The sequence below is a fragment of the Cucumis melo genome, chromosome 9 (assembly GCF_025177605.1).
Source record: "Cucumis melo cultivar AY chromosome 9, USDA_Cmelo_AY_1.0, whole genome shotgun sequence".
NCBI classification, from domain to species: domain Eukaryota; kingdom Viridiplantae; phylum Streptophyta; class Magnoliopsida; order Cucurbitales; family Cucurbitaceae; genus Cucumis; species Cucumis melo.
In genome coordinates this window covers 17,338,854-17,365,062 of record NC_066865.1, presented here as the reverse complement: position 1 = coordinate 17,365,062, position 26,209 = coordinate 17,338,854, and the positions used below count along the sequence as shown (strand labels likewise).

The 26,209-nt window shown below is 34.5% G+C and overlaps 1 protein-coding gene across 1 annotated transcript; it reads right to left on the bottom strand.

The window, feature by feature from the left end:
• Positions 1–7,810: 7,810 nt before the first annotated feature.
• LOC103503143 (alpha-mannosidase) lies at positions 7,811–23,657 on the bottom strand. The gene is given in 28 exon segments (NM_001328469.1): positions 7,811–8,038; positions 8,120–8,188; positions 8,709–8,756; positions 8,856–9,062; positions 9,712–9,796; positions 10,019–10,131; positions 10,915–10,980; positions 11,144–11,263; positions 12,033–12,080; positions 13,030–13,101; positions 13,183–13,242; positions 13,350–13,421; positions 14,029–14,165; positions 14,264–14,483; positions 15,884–15,940; positions 16,056–16,121; positions 16,727–16,816; positions 16,903–17,070; positions 17,161–17,254; positions 17,336–17,436; positions 19,608–19,721; positions 21,403–21,474; positions 21,570–21,653; positions 21,851–21,970; positions 22,111–22,285; positions 22,417–22,505; positions 23,163–23,246; positions 23,357–23,657. Coding segments are annotated over 28 exon segments (3,063 nt in total). The 5' UTR covers positions 23,561–23,657.
• Between the last annotated feature and the right edge of the window lie 2,552 nt (positions 23,658–26,209).

Here is a 26,209-nt window from a genome sequence, read left to right as displayed (position 1 = left end):
ACCCTCTAACGCGCGAGAAGGTCGTGATGCGCGTACACCCTCCTCAGACATATCGACCCCCTAGATAGGAACTCTTCATTCCCATCCAGCATGTCAAACCCCTCATACCCGGCAGGCTCGTTATACCCCACGTTAGCGAATGTCTCAACGAAGCGATCCGTCACCCTATCCTGACCAAACACATGCAAGTTCGTCGTAATAGGGAAAAGGGTATGTTAAGGAGTCCATTCGCTCTAGGATGCGACTACATAAAAAATAGGACCACTTAAAAGTACTGATTGGAAAACTGTTGAAGTAAATGTATAGTGCGCAAGTAGTGTGACGTTTATATTATTTTCCTTACCCTAACTCAGTTACCAAATAATTCCTTCTTCACAGTTATGCATTTTTCGTCATTGTTCCAGTCGAAGCCACTGCACGCTAGCCCCGCATTTCCGTGATGGGCTATAATGTTCGCTTAAGTGTCTTTATTCTACAGTCGATTACAGTGGTTACGCGGACACGACATCCAGGCAATTTTTCGACCAACATGCATACTAGTTAAGCAAGTTAACTTGGACGGAACGTACCATTGTCGGATTTACATCCCTCCATGGACAGAAACTCCACTAAACACTCTACAAGAGTGCCCTCCTCCTTAGCCATACATGCTTCGGGGCACGCGACGAGATTGTCATACTGAGAATGGAAAATGACAAAAATACATGAAATAGGTTAGTAATTCCACAATTCCACATTTATGAGACAAAAACGACTGTAAAAAATATTATGATATATAAACTATGTACACCATGCACGCATACATTAGATATGAAACAATACATAGTAGAGGTCATTTAAATTCGCAAACAATCAATGGGTTCTAATATAAAATCGGTTTAGCTAAGCGTTACACAACTGTCATTCTATGAACATCGCTTCAGCTAATTCGTCGCACCACTGAGACCACTCGTTTGTCTTCTCAATGTACTTAATGTCTTCTGCAGCAACCGTCGTGGCGTACACGGAGTCCCCCTCATCACGTCGCCAATGTCGTCGCAATTTGTCATTTCTCTGTTTATCAAATTGTGGAGTAAGCAACACGCTCGGATGGTGCGACACTAGACTTGCAGGGGATAGTAGAACTTCCCACGAAGTGTTGCCCAACGACCGTAAAGAACATCGAAAGTGCGCTCAATCACATTCCTTGCCGAATAGTGCTTCATGTTGAAGAACTCATTTACATTGGTTGGGACATTTCCAGCACCACGCCACTCTTGCAAGTGGTACCGCTGGCCTCTGTAAGGGGCGAGAAATCTCTCAGCGTTTGAATAACCCGCATCACACAGATGATAATAGTTTGTTACAAAAACCAATGTTTTAATCGCTTTCAATATTTAAGTAGAAACCAACATTGTTTGATGAAAAATAATAAATACCCTTTGACACATGGAGTTCGTTTTGTTGTGCACGGGCATCACGTAGAATTTGCGAATCTGCGGTGGATCCTTTCCAACCGACGAGGACGTATACGAAATCCCCTTTCGTGTCGCAAACGCCAAGAACATTTGTGACAATTTTTCCCTTACGCTTTCTGAACGTAGGACGATCTGCTACGAGCACGTTAACCTTTATGTACGTTCCGTCCAACGCCTCAAGGAAATTCTGCAGGTTTAAACAAACACGCTTACACTAGTGGCACGTATTGATACGTCACATATAGACAACTTGTATATACCTACCTTGAAGTACTTTCAACGTTGATCATTGTAGTTGTTTATTACCGAAAAAGATATCTTTATCAACTCGTCATGTAGTCGTAGCACAGCCAACAAGACAATGTTAAAATGTTGAGATACTGTCTCACTTGATCATACAAATTTCCGTTGAATTACGTGATTCTTCACGTCATGGACAAGGACGTGCAGGAGCATCGCTACCATTTCCTCAACATTGACACTCTCTGTCGACGACAGACCTACATTCCTAAGTAAATGACATAGAATTGCGAATGTTCGCCTGTCCATGCGGGTGATTTGTCTACACACAAAATCTGACTCGTGTATCATGCAAAAGTACGCAACCTGCCTAATTCTATGTCTTGTATCGTACGATGTCTATAGGAGACACTTATTGTCGTTCGTTAGTAGCTCCAACGTTAGGAGCATCTGACGTTGTGCTAGTGTGAACACAGTTAGGACTCAAAGAATGGTTTGTTGATCCATTTCAAAATACGTAAAATTTCCTAAAAAACTTTACTAAATCTATTAGTACACTATCGATATACGTTGTCAAAAGATCCCTAATAAACATTTCAATCCCTATTGCACATAAACATAAATTTTCAATTAATGCACTTAGTAATTTATTGAAAGCTTATTATGCACTTAATAAAATAATGCACTTAGTAAAATAATGCACTTAGTACTTTTAAAAAAAAAATCCTATTTACTATGGGTTACATGTCATGTCTAAAATAATAAACATAATTTGATTCAAAGTTTATCTAAAAAAATCTGAAACTTTTATTGAAAGTCTATCGAAAACTAAAATTGTAGAAACATATGATTGTTCCCTTTTACTTGCTAATCCAGTGTAACATATGACAAATAACTTCTTCCAAACATTCTTTTAAAAGACGTGTCGCGGTTAAATTTTATAAAATTGTAACTATAATTTTATGTGTGATAAGTATTTTTAAAATAGTATGTGCTACAATTACTAATTCTTCAAAATAGTATTTTAAAAATAATATGTGCTACAATGACTAATTCGTCAAAATAGGATTTTAAAAATAGTATGGCATACAATTGTTAACCCTAAACCCCAAACAGGCCTTTAGTTTTTCAACCAAAAGAAGTAAACTAAACATCAAACTCTAAGAGCTTATTTGGGGTTAGACAATGGGTCTAAACCGAGTATGGTAGGGAGGTATACTTCTGTTTGAATACTATTTTTTTCAAACACAGCCGATGATGAGTACCTGTATGCAAATACATCTGAATCCATGTTACATTTTATACATTTTTAGCTAATTTCGATTCCCTGATTTCGATTCACTGATTTCGGTTTATATCAAATACGATTCATGTTTTATTTGTGCATTTTTACATATATTAGTTCAGTACATTTCCATTCAGTGATTCGTTTGTGTGAAATGTATCCTTTTTTTTTTGTCTAAATTGTATTCAATCTCTTGTCTTCTGCACTATGATGATTGTTTTTTTTCAATATGATTAGGAAAACTATCATTTCTGGTGATTATTGTTTTGTCCCTTCAAGCAAATGTCTTATCTACCTTTGACTACGGTTGCACTAATTTTTTAACCTGATTTTGCAGAGATTTTCTCTGCCTTTTCTTAGTGTGGTGTGCATATTTACTCTTCATCTCCCTCTATATAAACCTCATCTCCTCTTATCATTTACTACTTCCATTTCTCATTGGTTTCCTTGTTCCTTTGTTTTCCAAAATTTTCTTTCGTAGATAAATGCTTTTTTCTCATGTATGTTTCTGCCTTGTTTTCTCTCGATTTCTGCCCTCCTTTTTCACCTATGTTTCTGCCTTCTTTTTTAAGTTCATTTCATATTTACATATTTCCTTTTGCTATTTGCATATGTTTTGTACATATAGTTATTCATTTGCTTTCATGGCTTGCCTGCATTCTGTACCCTTTCATTTGGCTGCTCATATGCTTTGTTCTTTGTTTTTCATCCCTCCTAATTGATGCTTTCACAACGATGAAATTTGGCTCAACTTATTTAACTGATTTCTAAACTTTGAGGTTGCTTAACATTTGTTTTCAAAAATGATTTTTACATTTCAATATTATTTCTTTAACGTACAAGTTTCAATCTTAATTTTGGGTTATTGCTTCACGTACAAGGTATGCAATCCTTCCTTTTCTCCTTTATTTTTCTTGAATTATGTTGCATTTAAAAAACTTGTCATGTTTTTTACGTTTCTTGTATCGTAACTTTTTTTTTTTCAGAACGTCTGCGGTCATCCCATCCTTGTAACAAGTATTACGAATTAGTCATGTCTAGATTCAATGTTCATACTGTATTTATTTTTTTCATTAGAATTAAAATTATATACTTTAGGGATATTTCTAGACTACAAACTATCGATTTTGTAATAATTTTTTTTCATGAACATTTCATCTATTTAATGAATTTCTTTTTTTTTTTTGTTTCATTTTGTGTTTCAAATTTGTATTAATTTTTTACATTGACGTGCAATACATTTTTTTTCCAAAATTACCATACCAATGTCTACATTTTCATTAGTATAAGTAACCAATTATTTCACAATAACTCTTTTTTTAGAAAAAAAAATCCTACTACCATATCATAACAAGCATAGGCTAAAACGTGAATCTCGTTCCTTCTAAGTAATACATATGAAAACTTGACAATTTTTTTAAGTTAACAAAGTTATAAATGGTTGTTTTTTTTAAATATGCCCCTAAGTTTGGATAGTCATTAAATTAAGTATATGTAAGAGGTAATTTACTACATATATTTCATAACATTCTAAAATCTGTTTAACTAATTGAAATACCTCATTCACTACGACACATACAATTGTATGCCATACTATTTTTAAAATACAATTTTGACGAATTAGTCATTTTAGCACATACTATTTTTAAAATACTATTCTGACGAATTAATAATTGTAACACATACTATTTTTAAAATACCTATCACACATAGAATTGTAGTTACAATTTTATAAAATTTAACTGCAACGCGTCTTTTAAAAGAATGTTTGAAAGCCCTTTATGGGGAAGGAGAAGTTCTCTCTCATTGAATGGGGAATTTGGGCAAGACGCCTCTATCTGAGAGTCGAGTTCAATTCGTACGTGATCCTACTTCTTTCATCAAAAATGAATAGCCCGTAACCAAGGTAGGAAGACCAAGAGCTATGTGAGCACAGCGAGAAGAGATCCTCACTCGATTCCCATCTTCTTCCTTGAATGGGGGAATTTCACTTATTATCCCCCGCTTCCGGTGGTATACCGCTCCGTGGGCCCGATGTAGAAGGGTTGGGCCTTGAAGAAAAAAGAGAAAGATTCCCAGGTGCAGTGGGTGTCTATGAAGATCTTCCCAGTATCGGTCAATCTCTGGAACTCCTACAGTAGTTTCCGAACGGACTGAGAAATCCCTACTACGTGCTAACTTAGACAAAGCAGTTTTTCATGTATGACTTTCGTCACACTTTCATCTAGTAAATCCCTTATATTCATGATAATTCAGGATCATCCCCTAGCGAGCTTCTAATCTCAACTGCGAAACTTGACCTATGTTACACTAAATTAGCAAGTAAAATAGAACAATTTTCATACGTTTCTACAATTTTGGTTTTCGACAAGCTTTCAATAAAAATTACAAATTTTTTAGATAAGCTTTGAATCAATAAAATTCGTGGGAAGTTCTACTGTTCCCTGCAAGTCCAGTGTCGCACCATCCTAGCATGTTGCTTGCTCCACAATTTGATAAACAAAAAAAATGACAAATTGCAACAACATTAATGACGTGGACGAGGGGGACTTTGCGTACCCCACAACCACCGTTGCAGAAGACATTCAGTACATTGAAATGACAAACAAGTGGTCTCAGTGACGCGTCAAATTAGCTGAAGCGATGTTCATAGATGGCAGTTGCGTAACGCTTAGCTAAAACAATTTTAAATAAGAACTCATCGATTGTATGCAAATTTAAATGACCTCTACTATGTATTGTTTCATATCTAATCTATGCGTGCATGTTGTACATAACTTATACATCATAATATTTTTCGCGTTTCTGTCTCGTAAATGTGGAATTGTGAAATTACTAACCTATTCCATGTATTTTTCGTCATTTGTCATTCTCAGTATGGCACCTCATTACATGCCCTAAAATATGTATGGACTAAAGAGGAGGAGGGCACTCTTGTAGAGTGGTTAGTGGAGTTGGTGTCCATGGGTGGATGGAAATCCGACGATGGTACATTTCGTCCAAGTTACTTGGCCCAATTGGTACGCATGATGGCCAAAAAATTGCCTGGATGTCGTGTCTGCGCAACCACTATAATCGACTACAGAATAAAGACACTTAAGCGGATATTCCAACCCATCGCAGAAATGCAGGGGCCAGCGTGCAATGGCTTCGACTGGAACGATGACGAAAAATGCATAATTGCGGAGAATGAATTATTGATAACTTAGTTAGGGTAAGGAAAATAATATAAACGTCACACTACTTGCGCACTGTACATTTACTTCACAATTTTCCTATCAGTACTTTTGAGTGCTCCTATTTTTTATGCAGTCACATCCTGCAAGGGAGTCCTTAACAAACTCTTTCCCTATTACGACGAACTTGCTTATGTGTTTGGCCAGGATAGGGTGATGGATCGCTTTGCTGAGACATTCGTCGACGTGGGGTCTAACGAACCTGTCGGGTATGAGGGGTTTGACATGCCAGATGGGAATGAGGAGTTTCCATCCGTGTACAGCCAAGGGATCGACATGTCTAAGAAGGATGTACGCGTATCACGACCTTCTCGCACGTTAGAGGGTAGAGTCGAATCAAAGAGGAAGAGGGGAAGCCAGCAAGAAGGCGAGATTGAAGTCATACATATGGCCCTCGAGTGTACGAATGAACAACTCATGACAATTGCAGAGTGACATGCACGCGCCCTTGCTAATGACGACCATGTGCGCCGACATGCACGCGCCCTTGCAAGACAACCACGTGAGCTAGGAATTCTTTCGCATATTGCATGAGATGCTGGAACTAACCAGTTTGAGTAGGGCGTTGTTGCAAAGGCACCTGTTGTCTCGTATGAATAACATGCGGGATTTCGTACAGATGCCTATTGATGAGAGGAAAAACTTTTGCAGAGTCTTCCTACGAGACATCTCCAAATAGTTTGTCATTACTTCGCTGCTTTGGTTGTTATTTTATTACTTAACTTCGATTGTGTTGTTCACTGTTATTTGTTTTTCTATTCTACAAATTTGTTTTTTCGTATGTATAATGACGTGCATATGTTTTCTTTTTCTCCCTTCTACATCCTTTCAATTCGATTGAAAATGTTTGTTTCAAATTAAGACAAATAGTAACAATTTGACCAATATAGCATTCAAGTACGTAATAAGTAATTTAATTAATGAATATAAATATTGACACATGTGTTAGACCACATAATTAAATATGTTAAAAGCAAATGTACGATGCCATCGCTAATTAAAAATACGTTATAATTAATTTGTATTTATAAAAAATGAATCAAAATGAAATTAGTACAACTTGTTAACAAATTATTTCGAAATTGAAAATTTTGCAATAAGAGAGATTCGACGCTTTCGTAAAAGAATATACAATAATTATTTTTTTCTTATATCTACAATGTATATTAAAAAAATTACTAAATAAAAAGAATTTATTCATAACCCAACCCATATGACCCTTCCTAGTACAAAAAAATTACTAAGTAATCTTCTTCCTCAAACCAAGTGATAAGGGCAATTTATTTTTATTATTTTCACTTCTACCGTGAAGGATGAACATGTAACTCCCTAAAATTGCCATCAATCATCAAACAGTTTCTATACAGGACTGAAGCATTCAAAACATTACATTCTCTCATCATGAACATGCCCATGAACATGAACTCTATCGGAAAATAGAGGTTAACCTCTCAAATTATTTATATGAGTTTTCTTTTTATTTTTCTTCCGTTCAATAGGAAGAAACTGGAAGGCTAACCCCAATTATGAGAGAACAGAAAATAAAAACTCGACAACAGACAAGAGACCAAGAACTTACTTGAGAATTAATGTTAGGCATCAAAAAGCAGTTTGCGACTGAGCTTCTCACCCAAGTCGATGAGAAAGGTTCGAATTTCCATAGGAGAGAGTTCCACCACCAACTTTTTAGGATCTACAGGGCCTCCTCTCTTAGCTTTAACTTCATTTGAACTATTCTCTACCTTCCACACCTTTCTTTTCTTCTCCATATCTGTTCTTTTTTGATTTGCAGACAAGTTCATTTCTGTTACCTTCTTGATCTGAAATGGAGGGGAGAATTAGAAGTTATGAAACGAAGCAGAATGATTAGCAGCTAGTTTTGAAGTATTTGTTGTTCTTACCTCCTTCCCTGGAAATAGCTTCCTTAGTTCTACTCTAGTGTTCACTGAATATTCATTTTCCTCTCCAGTCTTTGCAATTTCAAAAGAATCGCATATTAGTTCTTTGGATAAAGAAACAGCACGCATTATAGATTGATTGTTTGATGAAGATTGAAACATACAGCAGGTTTTCTAAAACTTTGCAGCCCAGATAGAAGATTATAATGTTTCCATGCTCTCTTAAAAGTAGCATGGATACTTTCAACAGTGCTAATAAATGAACTTCAACATCATAATCTAAGATGCAAAGCACTGATAAAGAAGTTGGCAGGAGAATTACAACGGAAAATATAATTCTTTTTTAGGCTTTTGTGCTAATTGTTTCCTTTCAAAAATTTAATCTAGAAAATCTAGAGGGAATACAGAAACCGGATTATTAATATACAGAATATTAGCTATGGAGTCGATCGAACTACTCGAGTTCATAAATAAAGAATAAATATTTGCATGTCATTCTAAAGCAAGATTATAATTGACTCAAGCAATACTTATATATGGTATTTCATCAAGAGAAAGTGAAACTACTACTTGAGCATGGATAGATTAGCACCTCATACAGATGAGCCAATCGAAGCAGAATGTTTCCATCGTGAAGTTCCTGTTTAAAATTAAAGGAACGACAAAAGAAAAAGTCACAAATGGAAAAAGAAAAAGAAAAAAAACCATCAAGTTTAAGAGGGAAAAAAAAGGATTGCACCTGTAAAGTTATCACAGCAACATTTTTGGGTAAACTGTATGAGGAATCAATTCCGGAGAATGTAAGTTTGTGAGAATTTGCCCAATTATCTCCGTCCTGTTCAGCAAAGGCTAGGAGAAGTGGAGAATAAATCTCCTGACCAAAAGAACGTCTCCATTTTGCACCTTCCCCTAAAGGATCAATTCTGTAGTACAATCTTCCTTGAATCTGCACACCACAATGTAAAATGTGAGAACTAGGGCAGCAAGAAAAGAGGAAGAGGGAAAAGAGGGAAAAGAGGGAAAATGAATGCAAGAGAATATATGAGACAGATTGTGGGTGATGGGAGAAAAAGAATAGTTTTTTGGTTTTTGGTCTTAATCCAGAATACATTAGCCATCGAGAGGGGTAGGAGAGAAAAATGAAGTACAAAGTAGTCTTACTACAGTTACAAAGAAAAATCATAAATTTGAATTTCTTCTTTTACATCAAAATATTGAGAAAAAAAGTCAATATAAGAAATCGTAAGATTAACAGAGAAAAAAAAATGTGAGTTCACTTGAAGTAAACCAACTAAGCGCATGCTGAGAATATCTTGTGCAGTTTTTCCTGTAGTATTCTTATTTCGTGCAATTGATTCTCTTTTTCTCTCAAAGAAACAATTAAACAGTTTCATGATCACAAGAAATTACCAAGCCTGATCAACCACACTAGTATCTAACATGAACTAACTCTACCATTTTAAAGCAAAGTTGATCTGTACAAAAACTGCAGACCCCAACCTCAGCTTCAATTCCGCATATAGGAGGATAAAGAAGAAAAGAAAAAAAAGCTACAAGTGCCATAGATTTTGAAGAGTTAGGTGCAGGGCACTTACGATCAGTCCTTTGCAGTCATTATTAATACAAACTGTTTCATTTAAAGCCTCATCAACACCTCTGGAATCATCTAGTAACAGCCTCCTATTTAGTAAAAAAACAATAATTAGGACGCACAACATATGCATAAAGAAAAAATTCAGCAGTGCCAATTAGCTATCTTGTGAGTTTTGATTATATCAACCAACAACCAAGTAAATTATCGAACCACATAGGCAAACTGAGCAGGCTGCTCTTAGCACGTGAAAAAGGGAGCAGAAGGAACTATTCATTTTTGGAAAAAGGAATATATACATAACCATGCACCTGTGAAGCATCAACTCTAACTGCCCATCAACTAGGCTGGACCCCCCAACAGCACGATCCACCAAAACTGAAAATTCTTTCTCATTGTCTTGTGTATAGATCCCAAGATTTATCTGAAACAACATTTCCACGTAATTTAACTAGAGAATATAATGTTAACGTGGGACTAAGAAGCAACAGGAACAAGATTAGAAATCATGTTCATCTACAAAGTGTGAAATTCGTGGATTCTTTTGAAGGAATTGCCTTAACTTACATATACACATTCATTTTCACTATGTGGGCTAGAGATTCAAGCCTTCGACATTTATGCGGAGGATAAAATAACTTAACAATTAAGTTATGTTTAGGTTGGTTACAAATTCATTAGCACATTATAAGGTACCTAGATAAGTATATTAGTATGGTATTAGTAAGGGGTATAAGGGAAATTAGTAGGAATTTAGTTACTGAATCTTGTTATAAATAGAGAGAGAATGAGTGCGTGAAGGTAGGCTTTAGTCGAGTGGTTAAGGCTTGAGTTAGTATGCTCAAGAGAGAGGTTCCCAAGTGCCTTGAACTTGGTTTATCTTATATTTCTTCATAGTTATGTTTCAATATATTCAGACCTTGTTCTTTTTAGGAAGTATCCTAACACACATATTGGCAGTGCTCCTCTTGGGATGGTGGCCACCCCAGAAGGGACAGCCCATCTTTCAAACCCTTATCTAGCTTGGAAGATAAAGTGCCAATGGTTTGAAGAAATCTTCTAACAAAGACTGAGAAAGGTTTCAGAAAAAACACTCATTGTTTTTCAATTCATTCTCAGTTGTTACAGTAAAGAGTACTATAAAATGGATAGAGTTGTTACAGAAAAAAATGCTCCAAAAAGGCTACAGGGACATAAATACACTTACTGGATAGTAATTTCCTGCAACAGGCTGGTTCACTTCCAGATTCCAGTCATCTCTATAGTCACGAATCTGCAAAATAATAATAATAATCAGAGGCTCATATCAACTCATCAAGGAAATCATCACATCCAGATGATGGCCAAGTAATTACAACGCAAAGAAAATTTTTACATTGAGACAACGTCAATTCTAAAGTTTAATAAAGTAAAAAAGAAATAAGCCGACGTCATACCCTTTTGATAAAATCTCTACCGTTGGAATCTGTATAAAATGTTTTGTTGGTTTTCATAGTAGTAGTAATTTGAGTTGTTATTTCTTTGCCAACTCCATCATCAATAGGTATGGGCCCAACCTAAAAGCCACATATAGTCAGCATCAGCAGTGGTACTAAATGCAGAAATTTACTAAGATGGATGTTTGTGGGGGTGGGGGGAAGGAATAAGATAAATAGTGGAAACAAATTGGAGAGATGTGCCTATATCTAAATGTATCTTGAATTTTTCGTGAACCAAAGCAAGAATTAGATCCATGTGTTCGAATGAAACCAGACAAGAAAATGGGTTCTTTTCTTTTTGGTTCAGTTAAGAGATTAAGAGCTTAACTAAAACTAATATTGACATTCAATGATTAACATATTACATTTTATTAGTTATAGGAATAAATAAGAGTAAGTGTTTTAAATGGCAAACTGCTGTACACAGACCATGACATTTTGCTATGTTTATAAACAGCCCAATAAATAACAATAATATTATTTTTCTGAAGTATTTAATAATATATTTATTATTATACAATTAATGATAATATTTATTTCCAACATTATGTTCATACAGTTAATTATTATATTTAAATAAATTTGATGAGATAATTAATTTGTAAATAATTTTCTTTAATTAAATTAATTAGTTTTAACAAATAAATAATATCAATAAAGATTATTACAGATACTATAAATGTTTCAAATAATATTAAATTGTAATTACAAACTATAAATAATGGCGAATAGACTTTGCAACATATGTTTGGTCATTGCCCCTTTCTTTCAATATATGGTGTCGGAGTAGCATGCAGAACAAATTAGGCACAAAATAGCAGTATAAAAGAGAGCGTGGTAAGCTTACAGTAAATTCAACTTCAACGTGCTCTTTTTCCTTTTGAAGTCTGGTAACCTGGAAATGTCAAAATAACAATAACTGAACATCTCAATCCCCGGTATACCAAACATATGATGACTTACGGTCTAGGGCTTCAATTTTACAACAACGAGATAGTGACCCAAGAAAACTTCTCAGTTGTGCAATTCTTAAACCACTTGACCAAAACAATGATTCAGCGAATACAGCAAAGTCTTCTTGTACCTTTCACAACTTTCACATCTCATTTATCTTTTTGGCTCTTCAGTCTAGAGATATATTTTATTAATTATCCTCTTTCTACTCCAGATAATTGGAGAGTTTTTTTTTGTAACTCAGGGTCGTGTGTTCACTATTTATTTTCATGAAATTCAGTATATTATTTAATTTAACAAAATTAAAGGCCACCAGGATTTGGAAGAATACGAGAAGAAAATAATAACCATGACAATTAACCAACCAAATCCCATATCAAATCTTTCCAAAAGAATTACTTTCCAGCATAATTTTATGAAAAAGAACAACGTTGTACTTATTTCTAGAAGTGAAGGTAAATAGTAATACTAGTACAAATCCCACCTATTTAATAGAAATATCATAAAATAAGAAAAAAAGAAACTAACATAATTTTATTATTCTCATCAATATGGACAGCCAAAATTCTCAACAGTATGAAGAATATTACCTGACTTTTTGTTTTGTTGTTGTTGCTTTTTTTTTCTTTTCTTTTTTTTGATAAAAAGAGAAAAAAAATGAAAGAATACTAGAGCTATAAAAAAAACAAGGAAGGCCACAAAAGGGAGCAATCCTGAAGGAAGGGGATTAATCAAGCAAAATAAGACCTTACAAATAATTATAAAAAGAATTTGTCATTCACACCCTGTTGAAACAAAGCGGTAGCTCATAAAGGGCCAAACGTTAAAGATCTTCCTGTCCATCCCTTGGAAAGTTCTATTATTTCTCCCAGCCGACATTAAAGAATTACCTGAGATATCCAGGGATTTATCTGTTGATGTACTTCTTCAATCAAAGGTCCTCGCATAACTGTCAAGGGACTCTGAAAATTTGAAGAAAATTTTTTTATTTCAAGAGACCTGTGACCGATGTTAAAGCCCACATTCTTTGTGAGAAAACATACCTGCTTACTGGGTGCTATGGGAAATGTCCCATTCGGACGGAATATATAAGCCCCAGCATTCTGAAAATGTTATCAACTTAATATTGCAAAATTTGTATAAAAAATAACAATTTTCAAGTTAGAACATTAAACAACTGAAACAAACATTTTGAAATAACAGAATCTACCTGTGGAGCTTTGTCATGTCTTCCATCATATCCTGAATAGTAGCTGTATGATTGATCAACCAATTCATTAACCTTCATCAATTAAAAATAGGTACGTCAGTCACATAAGCTCACCGGTTCTTCCATTCTTTCTTCAGTTTTTTTAAAGAAGGCTGAAAATGAAGGACAGTTTGGAGTGTTGCATAAGATTATTATTAAAAAAAAAAGAACTCCTATAGTTGTCAAAAGAAAACATTTCAGCTTGTCCTAATGAAGAAATGACGACAAGGATGGATTGATGCTTTCTGCATTTTGTGATGCAAGCTCTTCAGGAGCAGCAGTTGAAGGAGAAAGCTAAATCTCTTTGGCAAAAAATGGTCAGTGGAGAACTTCACCAGACAAATTGATACTTTTCTGAATATGCATAGAAGTTTTAAACAATTTAGTGGATATACTTGATCTTTTATCTACATCCAGATGGCGTACATTGCCTAAATAATTTAATTAGAAGTCGACTAGAAGAGTTTCATGTAATGTGTCAGTCTTGCAGCAGGATTAAACAGTTGTAAGTTGGTTCAAGAGAAAAAGAAAGAAAGAAAAGCTGTTCTCTTATTACACGTTTGTCACCTACTGGAAAAACCTGCTATTTGGTCACACATTCACTGCTAAAAATAAAGTTAATGTTGGCTAGATTACATACCGAACTCTTGCTGTTGCCATAAATAATTTTTCCTTGATCTGAAGAAAATTTAAGCTGAAGGTCTCCGTTACCAACTTGAAAAGTGGATAATTCAGCACTTGGAAATGTATGAATGGACGATTTTATTGAACTAACGCCTGCATAAGAAGTGACAGTGAATGACATAAGTTCCAATTGTCTTCCAACTATCACCTTCAATTTAGTTCAAACGTGAAACAACTCCATATAAGCTGACCTGCCTTCCTGGAGATTGAGATGATATATGTACTGAAGCCCAATGGTGGAACTGAAACTGGAAATGCAAGCCAAAATTTTGGAGTTGCAGTAGGTACGTAGCCTAAGTAGGCCTTTACATGATAATTTCTCGAACGCATGCTTGCATCACCAAGAGGAAGGAGCTGTGACTCGATTACTTTCCCTTCAGAATCTTTAACCGCAACATCTTCACTGATGACCTGTAGCCAATAAATTGGTAATGTAATACATTTAATTGGAAAAGAAATTAGGTGGTGCAACCTCCGGACAAGGTGCAGGTGCAGGTCTTGTAGAGTAAAAGGCCATATTGTCACAAGGCAGGTATTCACATTCAATGGATTATGAGAGAGGAGGATAAATGTCCGATAGATCGATGGTTATCAAGATATGGATAATAAAATAAAACTTTTTAAGATAAAAGAAGATATTAAGGAAATACAGAAGATTTACACAGTCGTTATAACATAATGAACCCTACTTGATCTTGAACTCTTGCAATATAGGAGTGTTAGTGATATATAATTAAATTTACCTTCACCCATAAGCTTAAGCTTTTTGGTCAATTAATGATTAAAAATCTCTAGTACCATCTTAAATCATGAATCAAAAGCTTAAGCTTTGAGTGAAGGTAAATTTAATTATACATCACTAACACTCCCTCTCACTAGAGGGCTTGAAATATTTGAAAAGCCCAACAAGTGGGAATCAATTTTAATTGGGGAGAAAACAACAATGCAGGGACTTGAATACAAGACCTTTTTGGACCACCTACTCTGATACCATGATAATTTATATAATATATTGAATAAATCAAAAGTTTGCATAATAACCTATTGCATTGGTGAAAAAATAGAAACCAAAATACTAATAAAGAGAAATATATTTTTTAGTGATATATAATTAAATTTGCCTTCAACCTCTAGCTTAAGCTTTTGAGTGAATTGGTGGTTTAATACATATAAATATGGAAAATATTTAATAAGAATAAACCAATAAACCCTAATTTCCTTTAACAAGAAGAAACCATTAAAAAAGAGAGATGTATCAACATTCAAGAACATGTTTCAATGATAAAATCCCAATCATATTGGTGTAGTGATACTGTGATAGATGATGACATTTGCAGAAAACATCGTGGATCATCCATCTATAATTCCATAATTGGTCCATTGCTTCACTATTCAAGAATGGACCATAAATGCATCCAATACACGCACAAGCCAAAAACCAGCCATTACTTCTCTGCTATGAATGCAATTGCACCATCCATTAACACATCCAAACAAAAAAGAACAGAAAACGGGAAAAAAAATGGCTTATGACATGCATAAAAACCCTCCGGTGAGATGTAGTCCCTTGTTAAATTTCACCTATCCTTCAGCCTTGGTGTGTAAAGCTTTTTGTAATTAACCTTTTAATTCTTATTTTTTGCTTGATTGGAACCCCTCTGTTAAGTCAAAGTCAATTGGGCTCTTTCTGTTTTTTGGTGTTCCCCTTTAATTCCTTCCATCTTAACAAAAGTTTGGTTTTTCATTTGAAAGAGAATGTTCAAGTAGAGTAAAAAACTATAGCAGTCAATGACAAATTTGGTGGCACTCACAGGTATACGTATGATATCATTCCGAGTCCATCCGAGAGAGTTGTAGGTAACAACAACCTAAACATGATTAAGAAACACACAAATAGATTAGATTGTGGATTAAACATTACAGAACAGAGCCTTTTCTATTTAAGAAAAACACTAGAATATGGAATTTTAACAAGTCCCGTACCAAATCTTTTCCCTGGGATAGATCAAGTTCTGATGCAGGGCAGTAGCTTATATTCAGAAGGGGGCACTAGAAAGCCAGAGAGAAACAAACTCAGTTAACAAGTCAAAACCACTTTATCATGACTAATGATATAACTTAATCTGCTAAATACAGATGAGCTCGAGAGCTATGATAAAACAAATTTGATCTACTAATTTGTGTTACGATAGACTTAAGATTTAACAGGAACACCTTCAATTTAATTCTACACAAATACTCCAGTGGAAAGTTCTTCAATCATACTTATAACTAACTGATGGTCCATAAGCAGTTGAAATAAGTTGAAAACTATTGATGAAGAACAAATTATCGATTTCATTTTAGGAACACTTATGGAGAGCCTTGAAAATTTGGAAAACAACCATTTTAGCTACCATCAGAATTTATTACTTTCTTTTTATTCGATGTACTGCAAATATTGACCTCTGTAAATATGCCTTAGAGCAGAATTCTTATCCTTCCTCCATAGTCTCTTTTCTCACTTTACTTTCTCTAGATGCCAGATCTTCTTTCTCGATAGTTTTTTTTCCCTCTTTTTCATGCTTAATCATTTACGTTTCTGAACCAACAGCTAGAAGCCATCATAACTTTCAAAACAACAAAATAAGGCTTCTAAGATGTTTTTGATCTACCTGTTGGAACTTTGTGGTCGGGTTACCACATTCAGAATACGGAGTGGACTCCACTAAGCAAGCAAGTGCAGATGCCGCTAACTTCTCAGCCTGCAGAAATACAGTTGAGTAGATCAGTTAATAAAAAAAATAAGCTCAAAAGTCGAAGTATTTCTCGAACAAAATCAATACTGCACCTCCTTATAGCCTATCCACAGACGTTTTGCATAATCATTTGCCACATGTTGCTTTTCTGTACCAGTAACGGCATCATGATGTTGAGCAATTGCTAAGGCATCAGCCAAATAATCTGTATTTGGCCCTGTGCTACTCCTTCCAGTGAAAAACTCCAGTTGTCTTGCAGCCTGGTGACCCAGCAGAACAGTATGGTCACAACTTATGTTAAACCCATAGATCTGTAGAAGTAAACGTAGGCAAAGCTACATTGCAGATACCAGATAAAAACCACTCATCATTCTGACAAAGTACTTGATGGATGGCCTACTGGTGAAATATCCTGTCCAGTAAGCATTTACACGATCTGCATAGCTGATATAGAAAATCTTCAACTTTAAGAGATTGAATTTGAGAACATAAACTCCCTATATTTTTAACTTCAATCAAACTTACGGAAAAAAGTCATCAGTCTTGACTGGCCAATAACTATTTGTAGCATATTTTGCAGAAGTGTAAACAGATGGAGTAGAGTACAATGCATTCACACGGCCATCCTGGAGTTGTACAACATGAAATCAGTAACAGAAAAACTTTAAAAAAATACTCAAAATGGTTATATATTTCCAGAATAATACCTAAAGCACTTACACGCTCAACATGGAACAATACAAATATGAAATCAGTATGAGAAAAACTATAAAGCTCTTTTGAACTCAAGTTCATGGTTGTACAACTACAACCTACAGAACAAACCCGAGTAAAGTCATATCCCAAAATAATGCCAAGAAACTGTTAACAATTGCCAAATTTCTAACAAACAAGCTTTATTTTCATTCCATTTTATGAAGTTTTTATGAGAAACAAATAAATATGCCATCCAACGAAGACAAACAGAAAAGAGAGGATCGATGAGGCATCACTCATAATGGCTGAAAGAATTTACAATAAGGTCTGTGAATAGGTATTAATCTAAAAGGGAAAATCTTGGTTACAAAATATGCCATCTTTCCCTCCTCCCTATCACCAGGATCTCCTAATAGGCTGTTCTACCTTCTTTTACAACTCTCCACCCCCAACACTTATTCCTCCCATCTCCAGTCATATGGCAGAGACCCTTCCTGGATATTGAGCCTTGCAAACTATAGCAAATGGACCCACAATACTTATTGCTCCAACATTAGCCCCTTCAACCCCATGGTAGATACCCTTGTTCTCTGAAAACCAACCACGACCAGAGTCTTTGAGAACTATTTCACTCATTGAGCGACCCACCATTGAGACATACCACCAACCTTCGGTAGTATTGCCCCCATCCCTTCTCAGTTTGGCCTCTGCATTTCATAGTCCCATTTCATTAAAAGGGAAAAAAAGGATTGACAAGGAAGCTAAAAAATAGGGGAACTAATTGCCCGAAGACCAGAAACCTCTTTTCTTCCTTAACTATGATAATTTCCCACAAAGGTTTTAGGGATGGCTCTTCCCGCCATTGAAGAAATCCTGCCCTCGTTCACGGTCTTCATTCAAAAGAAGAGCTTAATTTTGTAATTCTTTCAGGAAGAAGAAAAAAAAGAGAAAAAAAAAAGCTAAGTAGCATTGAGAATTTCTTATTAAATCTGTTCAGAGCTCTTCTTGCATTGAACAAAAGCTTAAATACTGGAGTGTTCCCTTGGAAGCTTAAACAATCAACTAAATACCCTTCAAGCACACCTCACAGTCATTCTGTTCAATTGAAGGAAATAGGTTTCCTATCCTTGGAGGAGCATGGAAATATAGCGAGAGAAATTTTAACTATAACTATTGATGGAAATTTGGAAACATCATCCATTCTCTGATGATTCAATTGCTTTGGCAAAGTCAGATAGGATGTCAACACATTCTCCAGAAGAGTAACTAATAAAGACTTTAAAGAGGTCGTCAATCAATCTTCCCTTCTTAAAAGAAAATTTGGTTTATTCAAGAAAGATCTATTTGGAGGATGATATATATATATATATATATATATATATATATCACTTCCAACTCATTGCTTATATGTGAATGAAATGAACAAAAAAGGCAAACTGTTCAGGAAGAAATAGATCTGCATTCCATGTCACTGTGATCACCCAAGAAATGACTTCCTAAATGCTTGTGATTGAACTCTTACAGGGAGAAAATCAGCCACTTTGGAAGTCCATTTTCTTGAGGATAAAACTAATGTAGGTTTCACTGATCACAAGATCTCAAGAAAGTTCAGCAGACCTTAAGGAGGTCTCTTTTGAAACTATATTCCAACATTTTTTTTAGCTATTCTGCAAAATAACCATCTATCCCAAGACTTATAGGGCCAATTAGCAATGATCGTTCAGATCTCCAACTTAGAGGGTCTTTCAAGTTGAAATATATTTTGATCAGAAAACAATACATCAATGTCATCTGCTTTGACTGAGGTTCTCCCCTCCCTACTTTGGATCTCATAAATCAGATTTTTCCTTATGGAACATTTCGTGGAGAAGTAAAGAGTAAAAGGTCTAAATATGGTCACATTTTGTTCGGCAAGATGAAACTTCCAAAAGCAATCTACCAATAATTACCAATTAGAGAATACATACCACAAGATCACAAAACAACCATATAAGCACAAGGTACTTTAAATTTAATAGTAAGGATCGCCTTATAATATAAAATTGCAAATTATAATAGCATAAAATCTAACTAAAAGATGTTTCAATACAACTCATACTACCTTGTTCACGTAATGAATGAGCTTGTCCAACTGCCTGAACCAGGTGTGTGCATATTGATATTTGAAATCAGTTCCCATTGTCCACATTATATGATTTGTTCGAGTTATGTTTGCCTGAGAATCCAGAGTGATCACCATCAATTAATAGGAACTCTTAGCTTACAGCTTGCATGCACCCTCAAACAAGCACAATCTTGAGATGTACTGAAGTCAGAGAAAGATAAATTATTTTTTTTGCTTGTCTTATTAACATCAAATTTCCTGCAATTCATATTTAGAAGTTGCACATGTACACAAGACAGCAGGAGTTAAAGATCACTAACAATCTATGGATCTGAATCTTTGTTTGTGCCAATGCTCAAGAAAGAGAACCTTTCAACTATGTAATATACAACTTACAACAAATGAGTAGTCATACATGAGAAATACATTAAAGTTTCTACATGGGCTACAAATCTTCCCCGTCAACTTTTAACTCCACTATACTTTAAGCATGAACTTTTCACTCATTCATTCAAACACTACTGTTGAGCTGGTAAGAAAATAGTTAATTCAATCATCTTCTGGATAACATATATCCACCAAAATTCATGGCAAAGGTGAAAGAACATAACTTTCATAGGGATACATGTAAGGATATACAAGGGGATACAAAAAAAGAAAGCCCAAGAACAAAAAATAAAGAAACACATGCCCGATTACAGTAAAGGACCCCAATCCAAAAGGATAACAGCTAGTAACTACAAAAATTCATATAACAAGGGGGTTTTCCAAAAATAGAAAAAAAAAACCTACTTACAGTCTATAGAAAAAACCACTAAAAGACAATTTATTACACTTGATTTTTCTATGAAAGTGTAAATATTTGGTCAACTTTTCTACTTTTGACAATTTTCCTATTAACAAACACCCACATGGCAGAATTAAATCTAATTGTTTTCCAAAGCTTCTCCCCAGACCACTCCACCAACAAAGATTCTCCTATTCCTGTTAAGCAAGATGCCCAACAAATAAAATTAAACAAAAACAAAACTACAATGCAACCCTTCCTTTCTCTCTCTCTCTCTCTCTTTTGGGATAAGAAACAAATTTCATTGATGGATAAGAAACAAATTTCAACCCTTCCTTTTTCACTAGAGGGAAGGTTCAAGAGGACCTCCCCAAACGTTGAACAAGGAACAAACGAAATGACAATGCCTACTTTGAATTTCAGAAATCCCATGGTTTCATAAGGAACTAACGAAATGACAATCCCAAAATAAAGCTGATTTATTAAACTATATTACTTATTAATTTTTTTTAGATAATATATTTTTCACAATTATTTCGCTGAACTTTTATATTTAAATTAATTGTATTAAGAAAAAGTTTAATAGGATTTGAAGTAAAATTAGAAGCTTGGTTTCGTTGTGGCCTTGTGGGTCAATAAAATATTGCATATACATGTTTTGTAAATATGAACATATTACATGAAAGAGTGTGTGCTTAATGATTGGGATTTAATAATCAACACAAATCAAAAGAAAATATTGCAGTATAATTTAGTGACACATTAGCATTCAACTTGTACCGAAGGGGAAAATTACATTAATACAAGAAAATTGTAGAAAACAATGCTAAATCTTCATTCAACTGTAATCATGACTTTTAACGCAAATGCCTATAACAATTGTAAGATTTGTAACATTCTTGATAATATCGCATAGTCTAATTTTTCGCACTATAAAGAGTTAATATCGCATAGTCTACATAAAGAGGTTAATCCAAATATACAGAGTTGACTTTAGTTGTTTACCTGTGCTACTGCAGCAGCAACAAAATCATTCACTCGATCTTGAACATTGTAATCAAACAAGTTAATATCGTCCTTCATATCAGAAATGGAATTAGTATCACAATTATCAACTATTACAATAAACAAATAATTAACCAAATATTAAGGGGATAAAAATAAAAGATTACTTGAACTATTGGGGAAGCATCATTAACTTCAAAGTAAAAACCAGATGGAGGTTCATAGTTCTCAGGGAAAGCACCAGCAAAAATCTGCAAGAATCAAAATGGTAATCACAAACATGAAGCAATCTGACATCCTTCAAATGGATTTTAAAGAAGACGAAATAAAATAAGATTAAAAAAACCATGTCATGAAGAGTAGTAAATTCTCATCATATTTGCACAGTTAGAAACTTGTCCAAATTAGCATTTGCCGGTTTACATGCTGAATGCTATCATAATTTTACCTGAGCAGATGAACCAAGGCTTTTAGAACCCTGCCAAACAACTTCAAGACTCTTCTCAATTTTACGCTTGGCCCTGTCTTGGTAATCTATCCGACCAAAGAAAAATGAATCGAATCCAACCTAAAGTGACATTAACTTGTCAATAATTCATACAGTATTTATTGAAACTTCCCTTTGAAAAGTGTCTCTAATTGTATTGTGATGTAAATGTTCTTTGCTGCCACAAAAAGAATTTCAAGATTAAAAGAACTGTAGCTTACTTCTGCTCCCAGTAGGTAAGCCTGCACAGCAGAATGGCCAAATGGATCAATTTGCCAACCAACTGTGGGAGTAACATCAAATTCCTCCTTTATAAATCTATGCCCAAGGGTTGTTTGATCAATCATATCAATATAATGGGTAACTGCCTCATCATGCATACACATGCCTCCATTACTACATTGGAAAACTAAGTTTAAGACTTCAAAATGGAATGGTAATATCGAATATTTACATTGAAAATGTAGTAGAAACCATCAAAAATAAGCTCGTGAGCTTAATATGCACACAAAAAGCAATAGCTATACATGAATTCTAATTGACCCGAGTTAACTAGTTTCCTGACTACATCCTGAACAATTTCACTCTGATCTCTCCACCATCTTTGGAAAAATGCCTGCAGTAACAAGACAAATAAAAGTGTAAATATTAACAAGCAGAAGATGGATTATAGTACAAACATGAACTATATTTTTAAAAAATTCCCAGAATAAGAAATTTGAGTTTATCGTTTGGTTTAAAAAATGGTCCAGTTACCTTCCACTTTGCCAGTCTTGATAATATCGACCATCAATTTTACTTGTGACATAAGATTTGATTAGAAAGGTACCCTAATACCTAACACCCCCAATCACTATTTGTAGGCAATAACGCACTTCAGCAATCCACTTGATAAATCTAGAGAACAATGTTCTTGATTTTCCCAGACATTGTCACAAAATAAAAATAATTCATAATCTTTTACCCACTTAAAAGTTGTAGAATAGGGAAGAAATAATAACCCTTACAATCAATAACATTTTTATCTACATTAAACATTGAAATTCATCCTGTAGCAACAGTAATCAAGGAAAAGACGGGCAATAAAAGAAATGCCACCAAATAAAGCGCTAGTTTTCAACAGCTGAAGAGCTAAAAGAAAATGTCTCAACGACATCCTCTTTTTTTCTCATTATTGATCCTTTCCAATGTCATGGATTATTTCCTCAAAACCCCAAAAAAATATCATACCGATACTGATCTGCAGAGCTAGAAAAAAGAAGAAACAACGCACCTGCTCGACATATATAAATTTTCTATTCTTGTCAGCCAGTAACGCAGAAACCATTGAATCCAACACATTCTGCACGCAAGCTCCCTGCGTTGGAAAAAAAAATCGAGAGTCAACTTTCGAAACGAAAAAAAAAAAAAAAAAAAAAAAAACCATTTCACGATCATTTCAAACGGAGAGGCGGAAAAGAAACAAACCTGGATAGAGTTATTAGAGCCAACATAATACTGATCAACCGTCTTCAACCATCCAACATCATCATGCGTATGCGCGACCAAGTGAACATTAAGCTTCCCGGGAACAACAGTCTGAGAGGTATTATACACCATGAACTTCGATTGAACGCCAAAAAGCAGCGATAGGAGAATCACACCGAAAAACAACCGAAATGTCGTGGCCATTGAAACCGAAAGATTTCAAGCCTTTGAAAACAGAAATTAAAGAAGATCACAGGAGTGATGTTTTCAGTTAAATTGAAGAAACAGCAGCAGTGAAGCTGGATTTGAAGTGCATTTTGAGAGAGCGTAATGGCTTGGAAAGTGAGTGAAAATGGGGGAAGTTGAGTGGAGCTTGCTTTGGAGTAGAGATACAGATTGTTTCTCTGATGACTTCGATGGAGAGAGGGGAGGGGCCCAAAAGAGATGATCAAGATAAAATTAAATTAAAAATATTATTGTATAAATGATAAATACTATCCATTTCCAAGAAAAGAAAAAGAAAATTGTTTATAAAGTGACACGTCATCGTTATTATTTTTTTTCTTTTTCTTTTTCTTTTTCTTTTTCTTTTTTGCTTTTTTATCCATTTTAAATTAACTTTTGGATAATATTCGGTATCGGGACGATGGGATCGATATCCATTAGAAAAGTTGTAAGAACGAAAAAGGAAAAGTTTTATTTCCCATTTTATTGAAAGTAAACTATAGTTAAAAAGTTCGTTGATTCCACGTGGAAATTGCAGCTTTAATTTTTTTCCTTTTTTTAAAGGATGTTTCCAGCTTTATTTCAAATCCCACAAAACATAAACATTAATAAATTATGGAAATTTGAAATTCCATGAACTATGATTTTGGTTTCAAACTATTTTTCATAGGTTTCAAATTCAACCTTCAAGTCCTTGGCGTTTTGAAAATGCTTTATTTTGGTCAAGCTACTAAGGAATGCTCATAAGATATATGTGTTAATCGTAGTTCAATTTGGAGTATAGTTGTATCGTGGATATTGCTGTGCTACTTTGAAAGCAATTTTGACACAAGTGTGATCGTGGATGTTGGTTGCTTTCCAAAGATAATACAACTTCTCTCTTTAGATGTGCACTCGTCAGGTGAAGGACTGAACAAGATAGGTAGAAATCAATTCAGACCTAAACAAATTAATTCTACATTAACTTTAAAACGTTTTAATTTAAAAAAAATAATTAACATATTATAAGTAAAAAAAATAAAATTAAAAATAATTAACATATTATAAGTAAAAAAATTCAATAAAAAAAAGCTCAATTGTCCAATTGATGCCAGCTATTGAGCAAGTGATATCAAAGTTATACTATTACAACCAAAAAACTATTACAAGTCCTTAAAGTAGTTCTCTCTATATATTAAACTTCTCACTTCTAAATTCTCCAACGTGGGACGAGAAGATAGGAAAATTTTGTTCTCTTATGCCTTTGTAGGCCTCAGGTTATGTGGGTCATTCCCAAGAGTTCCATACGAATGACCTACGCGCATCAAAATAAAAGATCGGAGGAAAAAAAGGATTATGAACCATGGAATGATAGTAAACTTAAGCATCAATATCTCAGGATTTGAATTGATACGTAATGAAGTACAACAAATGTATTTACAAAAGTACGTTACCTGTTAAACTTTGTAAATTATGGTTAGAACTCCCACAACATGTTCCAATCCTTTTGATTTCTCTCTTGATTATGCGATAATGTATCAATTTTTATTTGATCTATTCACATGAAACCTTGGGTCATCGTGAAAACTTTAGAAAAGGATCCTCGAACTCTTTCATAGAAGGAAACCCACACCTTCACTTTCATGTTAGATGCTACATCAAGTCTATCACAATAGACCACTCATAATTATATCTATGTTTCTAACAAAAATCAACATACAAACATATTGATATGAAAATCCTATGATTTGAAAATTAGGAATCCAATCAGTAAACCCCTAATATTAAATTCTAAAACCTCCAAGTCAATCTGACAACAACCCAAGGGAATGGATTAGAATTAGATTACCCTTTGATCGAAGACTAATAGATAAAGAGAACTAGTTCTTCACTCCAAGTTTGAGTACTCCACGAGGAAGAGGATCAAATAGATAGTGATGAGACTCTGTCACCTACTAGAGAATTTCTATTGATAGAAAAACCTTAAACTTCAATTTTTAAAAACTTATGAGACGTTTGGGGTGAGTAGTGACTTATAATACTTTGAGGATTAAAATAGTATGAATATTATAATAGTCTGGAGATTATAATCATTTGGAGTGCAGACTATTATAGTTTGTGTTATTATAAGTTGTGTTTGTGGTGTATATTATTATAAACTATGTTTGGGACTACTTTTTTTTTCTCTACATTTGGTGTGGAACCAAGTATGTTTTCTGAAATTTTCTCTATCTTCCTAATATGGTCAGGTTGTAACAGCCTTACAATTAGTTAGTTGTTAATAGGTTGTAACAACCTTACATTTAGTTATCACTATATAGCCTTTTAGGCTTACATCAAATCCACCCCATCCAAAATCAACTAAACCCCGAGTTAGTCTAATAAGCTAACTGGAATCCATCTGGAGCGTGGTAGGTCTTTAGGTCTACTACGTTGAAAACGGGGCTGATGTGTAGGTCGTATGCTAGTTCTATTTTATAGGCATTATCACCATATTTCACCAATATTTTGCAAGGTCCAAGTTGTATGTCTTTTAGTTTGTTGTATGTTATTGTTGGAAATCGATTTTTCTTCGAATGAATCATCACTAGATTTTCTTCTTTGAATTGTACTTATCTTCTTTTCTTGTCTTTATCTTGTTTATACCTC